General features: G+C 40.5%; 2 protein-coding genes across 7 annotated transcripts; one reads left to right on the top strand and one right to left on the bottom strand.

Moving 5' to 3' along the window:
- Positions 1-3,505: 3,505 nt before the first annotated feature.
- On the bottom strand, positions 3,506-6,166 carry LOC116031786 (transmembrane emp24 domain-containing protein p24delta3-like). The gene is made up of 4 exons (XM_031274092.1): positions 5,808-6,166; positions 4,154-4,366; positions 3,924-4,000; positions 3,506-3,831 (listed from the first exon to the last, which is right to left on the bottom strand). Exons 1-4 carry the CDS (start codon positions 6,030-6,032, stop codon positions 3,687-3,689), a joined length of 660 nt encoding a protein of 219 aa, XP_031129952.1. The 5' UTR covers positions 6,033-6,166; the 3' UTR covers positions 3,506-3,686.
- Positions 6,167-7,397: 1,231 nt separating this feature from the next.
- LOC116031767 (uncharacterized protein At1g10890) lies at positions 7,398-12,305 on the top strand. Of its 6 annotated transcripts, XM_031274068.1 has the most exons (6): positions 7,398-7,533; positions 7,625-7,835; positions 8,538-8,756; positions 10,252-10,388; positions 11,579-11,661; positions 11,755-12,305. In XM_031274068.1, the coding sequence occupies exons 2-6, from the start codon at positions 7,696-7,698 to the stop codon at positions 12,019-12,021; spliced, it is 846 nt and encodes a 281-aa protein (XP_031129928.1). In that variant the 5' UTR covers positions 7,398-7,533; positions 7,625-7,695; the 3' UTR covers positions 12,022-12,305. The 6 variants fall into 6 exon arrangements, 3 of the variants coding, with proteins under 3 accessions (XP_031129928.1, XP_031129929.1, XP_031129927.1); XM_031274069.1 differs by lacking the exon at positions 7,398-7,533 and having other exon boundaries at positions 7,692-8,461; XM_031274067.1 differs by lacking the exon at positions 7,398-7,533 and having other exon boundaries at positions 7,697-7,835; positions 7,993-8,756.
- The last annotated feature ends 436 nt before the right edge of the window (positions 12,306-12,741 follow it).

Raw genomic sequence — 12,741 nt, 5'->3', positions numbered from 1 at the left:
CAACCTTCTCGGCTCGGTCCTCGGCGGCTGCAAGCTCCTTCTCCAGCTCCTGAATCCTTCGCTCGGCCGCGGAGACTTGCTTCTGGAGTGGCACGACCTCTTTCTCTCGGACGCCTTCCAATGCCCGAGCCCGGCTAAAGAGGTCGGTCGTCGTGTGTGTGAGCTGAAGGAGACAAAGAAGGTTAGGCACTCGTACCCGATCAAAGGATGATATAATATTTTGATAACGGAAACTTACCCGGAGGATATCCTCAGCGATCTGCTCGCCGAGCCGGTTGCACGACCACCCCATGATGGTTTCCATGCCGGGGATCTTGTCCCTTATCTGGTCGACGAGGGTGGAGGCTAGTGCGTCCCTCTCTCGAAGGCCTTCATGGAGATCAGAAGATCGGGTGTTGGCAGGGCGCTTAGTACGCTTCAGAGCGAGGACCTCCTCGATCTCCGCCTCTTGGCGCTTTTCTTTCCCTCGCCGGCTCGGGCCGAGGGCAACTGGAAGGTCGGGGGCTGCGCCTCCACCTGACGAAGCGTCAGTGGGGGTGGGATCGGGAACATCGATGATCGGGGGATCGGCGGTTGTCTTGGGGGCGGCTCTCTTCGCGCCAAGGGCTACCTTCGTCTTAGGGCGAGGGGCGGCGGCCGGGGCGATGAATGTTCGGTCGGGCGACATACCTGCACGAGTAACAACGGGTTAGTTCGAATGATCGGACTGTAAAGACCAATCTGGAGGAGTTTGAGTCTGGCGAAAGCAGTTTCGACGACCTTGACTCGCCCCGGCCAAAGAGCCTTCGGCGACTGGAATGGCGATCGGCACTGGCTCATACTTCTCGTCACGGCCATAGTCGGGGGGTTCGAGGTTGGCGTTCTTGTAACTCTCCGGGGTGCGAAAAATTAGGTAGTCGTACACCTCAGAGGAGATCTTCGCGGCCGCGTCGGTGAGAGCTCGGGTCCGCTTGGGGAAGCTATGCGCGGTAAAATGCGTAGACCACACTCGGGGGACCGGTAACCTCTACTTGTACTCGACCGAGAGTATTCGATTCTTCCACCCCTTGTTGCTATCGGGCACGTTGGTGAGAGTGCAATGGTGCCCTCGGGACTGAAGCATCAAATAACCCCCGTCGTGTTTGGCCGAGAGGGGTCTGACGGCGTAAAGAAAGTTGAACAGTTCCATCGTGCACATCAGCCCGTGCCGAGTGCAGATCTGGGGAAAGCACGCGATCATCCGATGAGCGTTCGGAATGATCTGCCCCGGAAGGACCTCATAGTACTTCAAGAAAGCAAGAAGGAAAGGAGAGAAGGGGAAGGTCAGAGGCGCCTTCAGGGAGTCCAGATGAATCCCGAGCCAATCGTCGACGTGTCGATCGATAACGTTGCCGAGCGACCGACTGACCTTGTAAGGAATCCGACCGCGTAACAACGCGTGGATTTCGTCTACCTCGGCTCGGGTGAGCAGGCACTTCTGCTGTTGAACGACCTCGCTGTTGAGGAAGAGCATCTTCTTTCGGGTCGCGGAAGGTTCGTTGGCGGTCTGATCGGCCTCTGCTGGGGTCGGATCCGACGAGCTGGTTACCGCTGGGGCGTGCGATGCTGACGACTGGCGGGGGTTCGGCGCTGATGGACTCGCTNAGGCACGCCCTGGGGCTTGTAACTTCCGAGGGACGCCCTTCCGAGCTAAAGAGACGGCAATCTCCTCCACGGCGCGGGGGCTAAGATGAGGGAATATCTTCGAAACCACTGCTCGTGGCGATTTGCCCCGGCCCGACGAGCTGACACCCGATTTGCCCCGGCCCGACGAGCTGACACCCGATTTGCCCCGGCCCGACGAGCTGACACCTTCGGTGGAGGCTGAGGGTCGCGGCGGCCCTTCGTTTTCCTCGGCGATTGGAGAGACGTGTTCCACCTCGTCGATCTGATCGAAAGTGGAGCCTCCCGTTGAAGGAGAAGAGCTTTCGCTGACCGCTTCGTCGCCTTCGTCGTAATCCCGAGTCGATACGTTCTGGCTGTCCGAGTCCGACATCCTAATTCCTATTTAAGCGAAGGGATTGGGGTTCAGCTGGGAGGCGTGGCCGACCTAAACTACGGGGTCTAATCTTGCTAAAAAGGAGCAGGATAGAAGGCTTACCGAGTATGGGGGCAGCGGAAGAGAGTAAAGACTTCGCGATGTGACACGGCGATTATCCTTCGTTTCCGCTCGGGAGGCTCTGATCTCCGAATAGCTGTGGAGGCGNGTCGGATGCACTCCAGACCCGGTCTTTTGCTTTCGGTCGGGGAGTCGGCTGGTCGGGATTCTGATGTGGGCTCGGCCGTCACGGGTCGAACAGTGCCCCCGGCGGGCTCACGACTCGGCGTGCCAAGGACTGCCACGTACTCCTTCCCGCTTGGGCGTAGAGTGAAGAGGGCGCATGCACACCACGTTCCCGCCATGCCGGAGGTCCGGCAACCGTACCTTTTCCTCCCTTATAAATAGCACATTTATGGGGAGAGAGAGGAGCTTTTTTACTGTTTCTAGACGAAGACTTAAAGAGAGCTCGGAAAGTAGGAAAGCCCACTGCCGACCTGCCGAGCCCTTTGAGCATTTATTGACTTGTAACCGGGTTTGGATCCTTGAGTTAATAAAGATCGTATTTTCCGGTTTTACTTGGTGCACGTATTTTACCACATCAAATTGAGTCAAGACTTTGTGGTCTAGTGGCACCAAGTTGCACTTTCATATAAAAAGTTATGGATTCGAGTGGCCATATCGATATAAACAACATTGATTCACAATATTTCCACTCTCTCTTTTTTGGGTAATTTTCCTTTTTCGTTTTCAAATAGTCTTTTGCATGCTTTACAGTTTACATTATCTGTTCATCTGTTGTGTGTATTTGCTTGGTGGGTTGGTTAGGCTTTTCCATCATGGTGGGGGTGATTGATTATCCATTTTAACTGCTTGGGGTTTACTCAACCCATTATGGAGAAAGCCTTTTGGGGTGAATCATGAATGACATGCAAAAAGTTGGCCATTCCTATCCATACAAGTGGATTATTATGGATTAATTATCATATCGTGAATGTGGACGTTTCTTGTTTGTGATGATGAGTAGGAGTAGGCATCATATTCCATAACCAAGTCACCTAATAAATTATAGGATCAATGATATTTCAATTTAAAAAATCATTACATTTTTTTTAGTACTATTGACTCTATTACAAGATAATATATATTCTGTATAATTTCTCTATCAATTGCAGCTCAAAAAGTCAATACCCGACTTTCAAATTTAACCCTATAACCTTCACTCAAGAAAAGCCACAAAAATACCATCTAAGCACAAGATGCTTGGCATCACACATATATGAATACGATGAGGAATTTACCTAATTGTACCAAGTACTATGAGGACGAGTTTTCAAATAAGGTTGCCACAGTGAACACAGCACTAAATGCTGAGCAGACTAGCACTCTGGTATCATCACTAATGAGGGAAGAAAGATGGCAATGAAGTTTCATCTCATGAAGAGCAACTGCAACAAACTCAGATGAACTTTTATACGATATTTGCAAACTCAATCTTTACGTGCTTCATTATCACATACAGAAGAAGCTGAACAAAGCTTCTGTTAGATCAAAATTTTAATCCTCCGAGGAAAGTGCCAAAATCGAAAGAAGAAAAGAGTCCTAACAAACACGATTAACAAAAGCCAGACTAAATCAGCTTCTTCTTTTGGAAAAATTGCTTCAAATGCAATATTTGCAGAAACGAAACCCCAATGCAGACGCCCAAGGACATGATACTGAACCAAGCCACTCGAGAATTTGTCGTTTCGCTCACTGTCCGCATCTCTGCTTCTCTGAAAGGAACACCGAGAGAAGTTTTAGCTAGAGAAAAATGTTAGGGGGTTGAGAATGTTTGATGCAATTAAAGAAGTAAACAATCAATTACCTGGTCTTTAAGTATAGTAGATTTTCATGGATGGCCTCGACTGCACCTTCGAGCTTTCTCAACTCAAGTTCAATGCCCTGTTGGACGCAAAGAGAAACGTGAACACTGGTCAAATCCTCATGTATCAAGATGTTAATTTGGTTGCACAGTGAATCCCCAAGAGAGAAGAGATTAGTTATAAGCCGATATTTAGACTTTATAGGTAAAATCAGCCAGTTCAATGATCTTACCTCTATTTTCTCCTTTCTCGCAACTGATTCCCAGTCTTTTGCAGCAATTCCAGTTTTCCAATCGAGGTTAACACTTAAACCCCCACCACCAGGGTTATGACCATCAACCCAGAAACATGCTAGATAGTTGCCGGCCTCAGTAGTTGTGAATGCAAACTGGCCATGTGTCACATTCTCATTTGCATGAAGGGTGTTTCCATATGGTGATGTTACCTACAGCCAAAGAAAAGATGAAAATAAATTTTTTTTTTTTTTAAAAAAAAAAAGGCAAAAAGGGAAGGGTACAATTTTTACAACATTCTCGACCAAGAAAGAAGTGCATCATCTTATTCGTCATAAAGAATGCAGCTCAGCATCCATTTTCCATCAAATATCACTAAAATGTTCCAATTATAAGGAATGGTTTAACTCCAAAGATTTTTTTTTTTAAATGTCTCCTAAAGCAAATATATCTCCACCTATGGTTCTTGAGTCTCAATAACTGCAATAGTGAATAGCCTTCCATTTTGAGTACCAGTAAAGAATTGGTTCAGAATCATTCATTTCATAATTTATAACCCCTATACCCAACCGCAACCCCAACCTTTCTAAACTTTTCCTTTTCTTTTTCTGGCAAGGGCAAGTGGACCGAATGGCTTTGTCATGTAGTATCCCATATCTATGGTACCATCAGTTGGTCTTGCTTCAAACAAAGCTAGTATTCTAGTTCTCTGTGGTACATCAACTGTTTGATAATGTACACATTTTTTTAAAATAGAGACCACGTGATACCTATATCCCATGAAACATTCACACGTCAAGTATTGTTTGACATGTGAATGCACGGTAAATCAAGAATGTATCCAGTCTCTTCTGAGTTTTGGCATAACACTCATTTGAGTACTCAACCTGCAACCCTAAAGCTTTTAATCTTACACTATTCAAATTTGAGGCAAAAACAAAATTTTAGTTCTCACCCAAGGTAAATGAGTAGTAAACTCTAAAACTTAGAAAAAACTAAAACTAAACACAACTACAATAAAGTCTTCCTTTTCCAACATAAGAGAAATAGTCTTTTTCTTCTCCATTTCTGTAATTGAAGTTGCAAAGATAATGCTAATGAAACATGATACTGATGGGGGCAATCCCAATCAAGTGACTTGGTAACCACAAAGTTATAAGTTCGACTGCCGAGGGGAGTTGGTTTGAGCCGTTCACCCATAGGCAACCTAAGCTGGTTTAGCTAGAGTCACAAGGTGTGTTTATGCAGTGCACAGACTAAGTAGTAGCTGCAGGTTTCCCTCATCACTCATATACATGATACTGATAATTTGATAAATTCGAGTTCCAGCCATCCTACTACAAACCATATTACTATTTTCTGTCTCTTGTTCTTAGATCAAATCTTTTGATATAATCATATAGCCCATCCGTGCAAAATTACTACGAAGCAAAGAAAAATGTCGAAGTAGAACAGGGAAAATCATGAAGCTATTTGCGAAATAAATCACAGCAAATTTTCTCCTGAAGCTCACATCAAACTAAAACTGAGCTTCTACAAAGAATCAAATCATGTCCAATCCAAATTATACCACAACAACAACAACAACAACAACAAATGCATATATGCTGCACGAGAAATATGCACAAAAAATTCCTGAAAAAAAGCCCTAACCTTGACGGAGATGGTGGGAGTAGGGTGGACGTGATCGTCGGAAATGACGACGTAGTCGGCCAAAACGACGACGTTGTTGTGGATTTCCTCCGAGACGCATTTGGTGCCGCTCCCAGGCAGATTTAACCATATGGCCTCGCCCTTCTCTAACCACACACACAACGCCATGAATGGCAGTGCCCACATCGCCCATCCGCGCAGGCTCGCAGCATTTTCCACCATCATTTCCTTCCCGGAATCTCACTGTATATACAGTAGATGTTTATGTTTATGCGTATCTGTAAATGATTACTATGGACCTACAGATCGAAGATGTCTCTCTCTCTCTCTCTCACCGGTCTCAGATTCAGCTTTTCTTCGGAGTGAAATTTTAATTTGCTTGGGAACACAGAATTTTCGGAATTCCGTGAACGCGAGCTCAGCAACCCGGTTCATGTGGGCTTTCCAATGGCCTGTGGGCCGTTCTTGCACCTGAGAATAATTTCATTAGCCGGATGAGACCCAGTGGCCATTTTAAATCCAATAACATGTCTAACCATTTAATTTTTTTAATACTATTTATTTTTATTAGAAAAAATGGTATATTTGGTTATTGAGTTATACCTAATTTTTATTAGAAAATCAACATGTTCATTACATGACTGATAATGATTATTCTCCGGTCAAGGCCGTTTACCGACTTCCGTTAACCGGTCTATCCAGTCAACGGTAATCGGACTCGATATCGTAGAAAAGACTGGCATGGCTCAATGCAGGCGACAATCCTTAATGGACCGATCATCAACCTTCGAATCTGCTTACCAGACCCCTAGCTTTTAGCCTCGTGACACTTGGCTTGCGGGCATATAGCCGACTTCTAGCCCGGTGTATGTCTGCCACGCAGTCATCATGCTACGGGACTGGCACTTGTCCCCTAACGCCCTATAAATATCGTATTTAATAACAGGAGGGGAACTTTTGGCGGTTTACTCTTAAATAGCCATTTAGCTCAGGAATCTCTGATCCACTGTCACGTTGAGTGGGCAACACTTAGGATATAAGTTATCCGACTCGTAATCAATAAAGTATTTTTTACTGTATCGCTGTACGCTACACCTTACGCTACCGCGTATTTACTATATCAATGACTTAAGAAGTATTTCTATGGGAGAAATACTTAATTTTACTAACAAGTTTCGATAAAATGAAATCATTATAGGATTAAAATAGGACAGATGAGTTGAATTTTATGTTTTGCCATCTATTTGAATGCCAACTTGATGCCAATGCGAACGGAAGATTAATATGACCTAAATTTCAATAGTCTAAGGACCAGCTTGGTGCAATTAAAAGTCATAAGACTAATTTGAGAAAATGTCATAGCCGGAAGATTATTTTATAAATTAGCTCTACAAAAAAGTGTTGTCAAACAAAAAAAAAAACTCTATAAAAAATATAAATAATTTTTGAAAGTTATTTTTCGAGTTTCCAAACATGCTCGAAATGACTTAACGATGAATTATTTAAGTATTTTTTTTTCACCCAATAATCCTTTCCCTTGATAAGTCCGTAGTTCCACGCTTCCTCGTACAATTTTGACCAAATTATTATAAAGTCCTCCCTTTTTTCTTTCTTCACAAGCTGGCCCAGAAATTTCCTCATATATTATCAATTGATTTGTAGGGTTTTTGTGTCTTATCCTCACGTTATGATCCTATACAGATCCGTAGTATCCTTGGTGTGACAGGTAATTTTCTATTTACCTGTTTCGATTTCTCAAATTCTCACATAGTTGTTATTGCTAATTGTTTGTTGAAGTAATTTTGTTATGATTGCAGAAGAAAATTGCATCTTTGGATTTTGTTTGTGTGTGTATATAGAGTGATTGATTGAGGAGAAGGGAGCAGAGATGGGAAGGGATAGAGATAGGGATATATCGAGGTCGCCGGCGTATAGAAGGAGGTATTCGCCGTCGCTTTCACCGGTGGGGCACAGGTCTAGCCGCCGAAGCCGGAGAGAAAGAATTCGATCTCCTTATTCGCATAGCAGGTGATACCCGATTACTTATATGGTAGATTATGGTAGCTCTGTACTGTTGATATGTATCAATTTAGTTATGAAAATGTATTCTGATCAGTACTTTTTGGAAGAGTTTTTTTTACTAGGCTAATGAAGTTCACTTGTCTCTTTGCTGATTCAATTACAGTTTGTTCAGGTCATCTATACATATGTAATTCTTGACAGTGTTGTTATCTAGGATTTTGTTGTCATGGAAGGACTTTCTGCCTTGCTCAAAAATTAGGATGTACTCCGAAATAAGTTCATATTGTTGTCTCTCTATAACATGTATTTGGACTCTGGAGAGTTAAAATGGAGATTGTTCTGAAGAATTTGTGGTTAGCCTAGGTTTTGGAATTTCTCTTCTAGTGAAAAGATTGCTGAGTGGACTGTGGGGGGAAAATTCTTTATAAATGTAAATTGGCAACAATGGTTTTCTTCATGTGAAAAATAAAAAAGACAGTACTTCCTTTCATTGCTAAGCAATCAGGCGATGAGTGCCGATGGTTCAGTTCCAAATGATAAAAGATGCAGCTCACTGTTTATTCTTTGCAATCCAGAAGGTAACCGTATTTGCTGTTGTATTGGATTGTGCTGGTCCTGCTGGATGAGATGGGGTTTGTGTGAATGTGAATTTTGTAGCCATTGGTCTTCATTGTTTTTGTTGCTCAAATGGCATGTCTTTTTATACAGAAAAAGAAGCCGTTCATTGTCCTCAAGACGCCACAAAAGTCGTTCTTTAACTCCAAGGCGACATCGAAGCCGCTCTCCAACTTCAAGGCGTCATAGGAGACAAAGAAGTAAGAGTACATCATTGTCTCCTATTGGTAAATCGTTGATATCAAGTACGGGATCAAGAGAGCGGAAGGATGATAGTGAAATGCTAAGAAAACAGGAAGAGGAAAAGAAAAGGTATATCTATAGTTTTTTAATCTTTTAGTTGTCTCTTTTTATTTTGATTTGTGTCCTGAACTGGTATAGATGGATTCAGTGACGAGGGCTTTCCTTGCTAGGGTTCAGTTATGTTCTTGAGCTATGCTTGCGGAAAAACAAAATAGCTATGCTTATTCATTTTATTGATTGTGTTGGTCAATACTTTATTTGATGTACTTAATACTTTAGTTGATGTAGGATGGATCTGAGAATGCCTTTGCTATATCTGCTATTGTCTCTAAGTGTCTTAATCTGCAAAGCTCTAAGGCTTCCAAATGCTGGCACAATTTTTCTTAATTATAGATTCAGATTGCCTCTTGGCCTTTTTGGTTGATTAAAAGAAAACTCTCCAGTATCTAATTGTCTTTGTGTATGTTTTTGTCATTCTCTTTTCCTCTTAATTTTTCATTGGCTTCAAGTCCTGAATTATCATTTTCCTTAATGAATTTGTTTAAATTATTCAGTTTTATTTAAGTTTTTCTTTTTTTTTTTTTTTTTTTTTTAATTTACCTTTTTGGAGGGCTGGGGGGAGGGTCGGGGTGTCAAGCAAATTAATAACCCATTTAAAATTAAAATGCAGTCAAGAATGGTGTATATGGTAAGAAAGTTAAAAACATCTGCAAGTATTAAATAAACAAAGCAAAATTAGTCCTTCATATATTTTAAAAAAAATTAAACAATCAAATAATTAAAAACAATAGGCCTCTTGTCAAAATTCTGTTTTGAGCAGCAAACAATATCTCTTTAATATTGTTTTTGCATCTATAGGAAATCAGGCTTATAACTTGTAGCTGTTTATGCTAAAAATAATATATTGCCTGGCCTAATTATTAAATCTCCTCTCAATATTTACTGTGGGCTTTCAACAATCTTCAAATTTTAATTCCCATAGCCATGAAAACTCCGTCTTGTTTGTAGGATGTTCTCATGCTTAACTTAACATGATGAAAAATTTGGTCATATATTTTAACAACAGGAATTTGCTTTTCATAAGTCTATCTTAATACAAGGCTTGAAGTACTTTGGTGATTAGCTTCAAAACTGCGACAGGTTACTTTGCATTCTTCTCCACAGGCTTAATTGAAGGAAGTTACTGCTATATTCAACTTGTTATTTTTGATGATCAATTTGGATGCCTCGTTTACGGTTTATCTACTACTGTTCACCAGTTTGATACTCATCTGTTTCTACAGAATTCAGTTAAGAGGTATGCTATAAAGCATAAGAATATCTATTTAGTGCCTATGTCAAGTGAAGGTTAGTCTGTCATTCGTTTTAGTTATATATATCAAGGAAAAAGTGAGAGGCATTTTTTTTTCTCAAGTCAAAATCTCTTCTATTTTTCTATTTTATCACTGTTCTGTTGCTCCAAGAGAGACATTAGAATTTTGGATGATGATGAGATTGAATATCCAAAAGTGTTTTCTGCATCACTGGCCTTCCCTTTGTTTAATATTGAATTCTCTTATAATAGGCGTCAACAGGAAGCAGAATTAAAATTAGTAGAAGAAGAAACGGCAAGAAGAGTGGAAGAGGCGATTATGAAAAAAGTTGAAGAGAAATTGAAGTCTGCCTACATCAAGCTTGAAATTGACAAGCGACTTGCAGAAGGTCGNTTTTTTTTTTTTTTTTTTTTTTTTTTTTTTTTTTTTTTTTTTTTTTTTTTTTTTTTTTTTTTTTTTTTTTTTTTTTTAATTTACCTTTTTGGAGGGCTGGGGGGAGGGTCGGGGTGTCAAGCAAATTAATAACCCATTTAAAATTAAAATGCAGTCAAGAATGGTGTATATGGTAAGAAAGTTAAAAACATCTGCAAGTATTAAATAAACAAAGCAAAATTAGTCCTTCATATATTTTAAAAAAAATTAAACAATCAAATAATTAAAAACAATAGGCCTCTTGTCAAAATTCTGTTTTGAGCAGCAAACAATATCTCTTTAATATTGTTTTTGCATCTATAGGAAATCAGGCTTATAACTTGTAGCTGTTTATGCTAAAAATAATATATTGCCTGGCCTAATTATTAAATCTCCTCTCAATATTTACTGTGGGCTTTCAACAATCTTCAAATTTTAATTCCCATAGCCATGAAAACTCCGTCTTGTTTGTAGGATGTTCTCATGCTTAACTTAACATGATGAAAAATTTGGTCATATATTTTAACAACAGGAATTTGCTTTTCATAAGTCTATCTTAATACAAGGCTTGAAGTACTTTGGTGATTAGCTTCAAAACTGCGACAGGTTACTTTGCATTCTTCTCCACAGGCTTAATTGAAGGAAGTTACTGCTATATTCAACTTGTTATTTTTGATGATCAATTTGGATGCCTCGTTTACGGTTTATCTACTACTGTTCACCAGTTTGATACTCATCTGTTTCTACAGAATTCAGTTAAGAGGTATGCTATAAAGCATAAGAATATCTATTTAGTGCCTATGTCAAGTGAAGGTTAGTCTGTCATTCGTTTTAGTTATATATATCAAGGAAAAAGTGAGAGGCATTTTTTTTTCTCAAGTCAAAATCTCTTCTATTTTTCTATTTTATCACTGTTCTGTTGCTCCAAGAGAGACATTAGAATTTTGGATGATGATGAGATTGAATATCCAAAAGTGTTTTCTGCATCACTGGCCTTCCCTTTGTTTAATATTGAATTCTCTTATAATAGGCGTCAACAGGAAGCAGAATTAAAATTAGTAGAAGAAGAAACGGCAAGAAGAGTGGAAGAGGCGATTATGAAAAAAGTTGAAGAGAAATTGAAGTCTGCCTACATCAAGCTTGAAATTGACAAGCGACTTGCAGAAGGTCGAAAGAAGCTTATCATCGAGGTTGCAGCTCAGCTCGAAAAGGAGAAGGAAGCTGCTCTCATCCGGGCAAAACAAAAGGAGGCAAGTTCTTTTTCTTTGCAGTTTGTCTGGAAAAAGAAATATGCAACGATACTGATGAACTGAGATGTGACATGGTTTTATTTATTTGTTTAGGAACAAGCTAAGAAGGAGAAAGAAGAGTTGGATAAGATGCTCGAAGAGAATAGGATGAAGGTCGAAGAAGCACAGAGAAAGGTAGCTCTGGAACAGCAGAGCAAAGAGGAAGAACGATACAAGGAATTGGTGGAGCTCCAACGACAGAAAGAGGAGGCAATGCGAAGGAAGAAGCAAGAAGAGGAGGAAGAACGAGCCAAACAAATGAAACTGTTGGGCAAGAACAAATCTCGACCAAAACTGTCCTTCGCTTTAGGGTTGAAATGATCAATGCCCTCGGCCTGAGTGGTGTCGTCGTGTTGGTGACTTGTCTTGTCCCAAAACAAGGTGATTTCTAGTGGAACCGAAGCCGGGCAACCCCTGCCCTTCTTACCTTTGTTTCTGTAATTTCTTCTTTTCCTTTTTCTTTCTTAGTTTAACTAGGTTACAGTTTGCTGTATTTTCAAGTGCTTTACCTTCATTTTTGACAGACAATCAATGTAATGCCCGCAGCTGATGTTAATTAATGTGTGATAGTTTAGTATGCAATGGTCCAATGGATGGTTTACTTCTCTCTCTCTCTATATGTGTGTGTGTGAGTGTGTAGATGCGGATATCTACCACTAGGTATGCATGAATGTACCACCACATGTTCATAAATGAAATGCACAAATGGACCTTATATAAATTGGAATATAACTAATATACCAACTATTTAGTTTAAGGGAAAAGTGTTAAATTGGCCCCCTAAGTCAAACGGACAGTGCAATTGAGTCCCCTAAATAAAAAAATTTCCATTTAAACCCCTTAAATCGGCAAAAATATTCAATTAGGTCCAAAATGACCTGATTAGCAAGTTAGTTCAACATCAGGCTGACATGTGTCCATTTTATTTTTTAATGAATTATTTTATTTTATTAAAAAATTTCTTTTTTATTTAAAACTGTTTTTAATTTATATATATATATACACATATTACTAAACTGTTTTTATTTAAAACTTTTTTAC

This window comes from Ipomoea triloba, chromosome 10 (assembly GCF_003576645.1).
Source record: "Ipomoea triloba cultivar NCNSP0323 chromosome 10, ASM357664v1".
In the NCBI taxonomy this organism is placed as follows: Eukaryota; Viridiplantae; Streptophyta; class Magnoliopsida; order Solanales; family Convolvulaceae; genus Ipomoea; species Ipomoea triloba.
Note: the sequence above shows the minus strand (reverse complement) of the source record. Positions and strands in the feature narration are given on the sequence as shown.

Coding starts and splice junctions, on each gene's coding strand:
- LOC116031767 (XM_031274067.1), top strand. CDS start 8,338: ATGAGTGCCGATGGTTCAGTTCCAAATGATAAAAGATGCAGCTCACTG. Junction 8,757..10,251: donor CAGGAAGAGGAAAAGAAAAG/GTATATCTATAG, acceptor CTCTTATAATAG/GCGTCAACAGGAAGCAGAAT. Junction 11,662..11,754: donor TCCGGGCAAAACAAAAGGAG/GCAAGTTCTTTT, acceptor TTATTTGTTTAG/GAACAAGCTAAGAAGGAGAA.
- LOC116031786 (XM_031274092.1), bottom strand. CDS start 6,032: ATGATGGTGGAAAATGCTGCGAGCCTGCGCGGATGGGCGATGTGGGCA. Junction 4,367..5,807: donor CTCCCACCATCTCCGTCAAG/GTTAGGGCTTTT, acceptor CTTTGGCTGTAG/GTAACATCACCATATGGAAA. Junction 3,832..3,923: donor CTACTATACTTAAAGACCAG/GTAATTGATTGT, acceptor TGTTCCTTTCAG/AGAAGCAGAGATGCGGACAG.